This window comes from Hibiscus syriacus, unplaced genomic scaffold (genome assembly GCF_006381635.1).
Source record: "Hibiscus syriacus cultivar Baekdansim isolate YM2019G1 unplaced genomic scaffold, ASM638163v2 tig00110015_pilon, whole genome shotgun sequence".
Lineage (NCBI taxonomy): Eukaryota > Viridiplantae > Streptophyta > Magnoliopsida > Malvales > Malvaceae > Hibiscus > Hibiscus syriacus.
Window position 1 is genome coordinate 455,250 of NW_024062564.1, and position 5,252 is coordinate 460,501.

The 5,252-nt window shown below is 36.8% G+C and overlaps 1 protein-coding gene across 1 annotated transcript; it reads right to left on the reverse strand.

Moving 5' to 3' along the window:
* Nucleotides 1–3,494: 3,494 nt before the first annotated feature.
* LOC120212638 (cationic peroxidase 1-like) lies at nt 3,495–4,685 on the reverse strand. Its single transcript, XM_039210869.1, has 3 exons — nt 4,443–4,685; nt 4,175–4,369; nt 3,495–4,082 (listed from the first exon to the last, which is right to left on the reverse strand). Exons 1-3 carry the CDS (start codon nt 4,647–4,649, stop codon nt 3,531–3,533), a joined length of 954 nt encoding a protein of 317 aa, XP_039066800.1. The 5' UTR covers nt 4,650–4,685; the 3' UTR covers nt 3,495–3,530.
* Between the last annotated feature and the right edge of the window lie 567 nt (nt 4,686–5,252).

Sequence of the window (5,252 nt, forward strand, 5' to 3'; positions counted from 1 at the left end):
CTTCTGTTCATTCAATTTGGTCTTCGTGGTTGATTTGTCGAACAAACGTCTAATTCTTAGTACTGAATGTGATCCAGAGTTGAACTAAGTTGAATACTTCCAAAATTTATCATCGAGTCAAACTTAAGAAGACGAACACGCATTCCAGTAATATCTATGCCATTCAGGTATTGACATAGCTTTAGGGTTAATCTACTCACTTAAATTGTGTTCCATTACTTTTAAAGGTAGTCCAATACCTATGCTTACTTGGATTCCTTAATTAATCCAAGACATTTACTTAGTTTAGACCATAAGGTTATTTTGTAAATTTTGGTATTCAGTTTTATTCCATTCATTTAAGAGCTCGAGGATATCCAATCATTTCTGAGCTTGGTGATATTCTTGGGTCATTTCCATTACAGGGGTATTTTGGTCATTTTACAGATCTACGTATTTCAATCTTTTCTTCCATCCGATCTTATTATTTAATTCAATCTTATCATTTACTTCAGTCCTTTCGAACAATTTTGACAGCAGAATACCCCCGATAAATTACTCTTCAAGTATTTACTCATTATTCGAATATTTTCAGGTCAAGTGTCTTCTCAGACTTTACAAACAGAATATCAGGAATTTTCCTGTACTAAGTCGGGATCTTAACAATTAAATCCGTACTTAATCGAGTTAAGTACGAATCCTCTAAGTATTTTCTCATTCAGAGTCATCTCAGACTATTCTACCTCTTAAGGGCATTTTCGTAATTTCTTAACCTGATAAGTTCGATATTAGCTCTTAACAAAAAATAATATAATTTAGAGATCCTATGATTAATTGCTTTCTTGAACACTCTCTGATGTTGAAACGGTTCTCTTAACAGACTTCTAATATCCTTCACAAACTCTCCTAGGATTAAAATCGGTTATCCATAATTTCCAAATAAAACTAACATTTCTTATGCACATCAATATTTTTATCAGATCAATATGTCTGTAAAATCCTCTTACCTAACTTCCATATTCAAATCTTGTCTTTTTATAACATAAGGGTATTTTGTAATTTTACCCTACCGGAGTATTCTCATAATTTCTCATCAAAGTACCTTTAACATTTAACCTTTGATGAAATAAATTATAAGTTGCAGATACAGGGCTGATTTCTTTATCACCAATCACAAACTTGTAATTTAATCTAACAATTCCTCAATCTCTTATATTAGTCATTCAATCCGTAATCAGTTACAGAATTTCTACCACATTCATATCGAGTGTATAAATTATTTAACTCCACCAAAGTGACCAACATTATCTTATTCATGCATTTACCAATATCAACATGTTCCATAAAGCATAAAGAGGTAGTAAAGTATTACCTCGATTTCCGTGTAGTACTGATCGACCATAAAAATTCCATTCGAACGCCTTTGATCTTCAATTCAACTTCCAATAATTCCTCAGATACAGATCAACATAAATTATATCAGAAACGGATCATAATTGCGATAAACGAATCGAATCGGGTGATAAATCAGTGAAAGATGGCTACCGGGTTTGAATTTGGTGAAACGGACTTCGGATTCGGATTCAGAACGTCGAAAGCATAAAATCTGACTTTTCGGAAATTTGGAATTTTTGGTCAAAATCAAAGTCAACGGGTTTGACTACAAATTTCGAGGCCTTCGGGTCCGAATTTCGAGAAATGGACTGCATAATCGGATTTGGAACGTCGAAAAATGTCAGGATAGGTATACTCGGTCAAAAACAAAGGTCGTTTAATGCTCGATCAAAGACAGTCAAAGTTTTGGTCAACAGTGGTCAACGCCAGTCAACGTCAACGGGTCAAGTCAACGGGTCAGGTCGGGTCAACGGGTCGGGTCGGGTCAACGGGTCGGGTCGGGTTACGACCGGTCAAACCGGTCAACTATGCACCAAAACAAGTCAAACCGGTAAACGGGTCGGCGCGTGGGGGCACGTGAACAGTGGTAAAATCCCGGAAAATTTTCCAAAAATTATTTTGAGCGATTTCGAGATACATACAAAGCTCGGTTCATAATTTTGAACGGCGGAGAGCTCGATTTTAACAAATCGGAAACTTTGACCGCTTCACCTGCTCACGCGCCGCCGTCGACGGAGACCAAGGATGACACCGACGAACTCGAACGATGCAACGAACACGATGGTGGGAGGTCTCGTAAACGGATGACCTGATCGTCGTGAATCAATGAAAAACCAACTAAAACCGAATTATAACCGACGATACTTCAGACTGAAATTAACGACGAACGGAGACGATTCACGACGAAAGGTTTGAGGGTTTTGTTCCTCGGTTGACAATGAACACGATGGTGGTTTCGGCTCGTCGATCGGAGGTCGGACGACGAGTAGATCGGAGTTGGAATGAGGGTAGTTGGAGAAGATAAAACTGGAAAATTATACTGAACTGCGCACGGGGGAAGAGTTTTATAACTCAACCTATATAAAAATTGGGTAAACCAAGAGTTTAGTCACTGAACTTTCTGCACTTCTTAAAACGGTCTGCAAACTTTGAAATTTTACAATTTAATCCACTGTTTCTTTCAAAATACCAATTAAATCCACCACTTTATAATTTCTTAATTTTAGCCCCTAAATTGGGGTGTTACACACTGATACTGTAGCATTGCTTAAAGCTACAAGTAATGTTGTGCAGAGGCTACAGCAATCGATGACTCACTAGGATATTAAAAGAATCTTCTCGAATGGACAGTATTCAAATGGTCTAAAATCACCTGAAACATGGAGAAAAACCGTTGGTTGAGGGCCAAATTCCTTAGTCTATAAATTGGAGAGCTTTTTGTTCCATTTCATCATCAGATTTTCTACCTCCAATCATTTTCTCCACCACATTCAATCCATTATGATAGCCTAAGTCCCTCGTTGGAGAGCGCTGCAGTAGCCAGGGAGTTTGCCGATTAGCATTGGCGGAAGAGAAGAATCTCTCTATTCTTGCCATAGAGGGGCGACCAGTATAGTTGTTCTAATACACTATTGACAGTGATGGGGGAATTTCTAGATCTTTATGTCAAAAGGGCACCATTGGACTATTATTGAAACTATATTGTATGCATATTGGTATGTGATTAGTAATATGTGTTTAATGATGATGTTTGATCCATCTCAATTATGACTTTTGAAAGTTACGATACATGAAGTCTATGTAAGGTATGAATATGGTAAAATGGTATAGTATCACCATATGGTCAACAAGGTAAATGAGTTCAGAAGTTTATGCACATGATATGAAGGAAATACAAGGTACTTGTTGTAAGTATGATATAACATTAAATGGTTATGAGTGAATAAAAAATGCTTATAATATAACATTAAATGTGTATGAGTGAATAAAAAATGCTTATACATTTAATATGCTTTGATTTATGAACGGGAGGGATCAAAATAGTACACACATTTCATCAAACAATTATTCAAACAGGAGGAATAAAAAAATGGCTTATTTCAAAACAATTGGAACAAATTTTATCAAAATAATTTCACGAAACAATTACTTAGTATTTAATAATTCACCGTTCTGCAGTTGGTGCGAATTTGTCCCTGGTTTCCAATCAAAGGCTTCAAGTTTCCCATCTTAATCATGGACTTTGCAAAATCATTCCAAAACACGTGAGGGTACAATCTGTAAGTATTGACGAGATCGTCAGTGGAGCCACCACTGAAAAGCGCTTGATCCGAAATGAGTAAACCCCTTTGCTTCACGAGGTTGTTGAAATACGCATTGTCAAAGCGTGCAGGCGTTCGGTCTATAGGAGCAAGATTAGTGTCTCCTCCAGTGCGTGGACAGGTCGCTCTTCTATTTTCCGCAAACAGAGGGTCGATGTTCGTTGCATTATAAATTCGGTTTCTAAAGGTAAAACATTGTGCAAAACCAATGGTATGGCCACCGGAGAGAGCTACCAGATCTCTCTCGTTTAGACCTTGATTCTTGAAGTTGTTGATTAATGCAGGAAGATCCATGAATGGAGCCGGGAGATCGGCATCGGCTTGTGTTCGACTCGCTGTCGTCGAATCTCTCCGACCAAGTAGCACTTTCCATGACGGCCCTCCTAGCTGCACACACATGTATACATTTTCATTAGCAAAATGCATGAAATTTAACAAAGTTTTGATAATTAGAAGGGTGAATGATGGCCAATACGCACTGCAACTACAGAATCTCGAGCTGCAACAGCTACTATATCAGCACAAGAAACCACCGGGCGTCCACAAATCTTGTCGACCTCAGCCTTAATTTCGTCGATCACTTCGAATCCTCGAGCAGAATTTTGATTGGGGCGAGAGTTCTTTTCACTGTCAATGGTGGACGAAGGATCAAGAAGAATCGAAGCATCACATCCCTGCATGACAATCAAGTTAAAACCGCCATGTTCAAGATTACTTGAAAACATTCAGAATTAAAATGTACTATACATTGACGAAACAGTCGTGGAAGTGAAGACGAAGTAATGAAGCTCCCATGCGACGCTCTTTATACACAGCAGCCTGCACTACTTTTTTGATGGTCGGCAAAGCTTGAGGACAAATGTTTTGATAGTAATAAGGAGATAATGAGAAAGCTTTTATTGCAAGGCTCGACAAGACAATGATTTGAAGGAGGATTAGTCCACGACAATCCATCGCAAAGTAATTATGCTTTTGAGTTGAAGTTCTTCGATCGAGTTTTGGGTGGATTTTTCAAGGTGGTGGTGTTGCTTATTTATAGTGGTAACCGGTGGGATTATTTTAATGATTTGGTAATGATGGAATTGGCCATTTCGACAGGTTCTTACAAGTTTACCTTAACCTCTTCAATTTTCTCATACTGCCTCAACCAGTTTTAAATTCATTAATTGTTTGCTCTTGAACGAAGCAAAAGAAAAAAAAGTCACATCTTTACTGTTTAATTTAAGCTACGCGCATTTGCCAATATTACTAGGTCAAAATTTATAATTCATCACCCTACTTCGTTCAATTTGGCCAGTTAATCATTGTCAATAGATAATAACATGAATTTTTTAGATTTTAAAATAATAATTTAAAATTTTGTTAAAAATCATAAAATTAAAAAAAAATAAAACTATTTTAAAGGCTTTTGGAAAGTAGAATTTTCTCTATATGTAAAAAATCAAAAAAGCTCTATGTAACCGTTTAAATAAATATATTTCTTGTAATTTTAGGTTCTATAATTCTTAATTTTCTCATTTTACAACAATTAATGTACATGGACAAGTTCTACAAGTT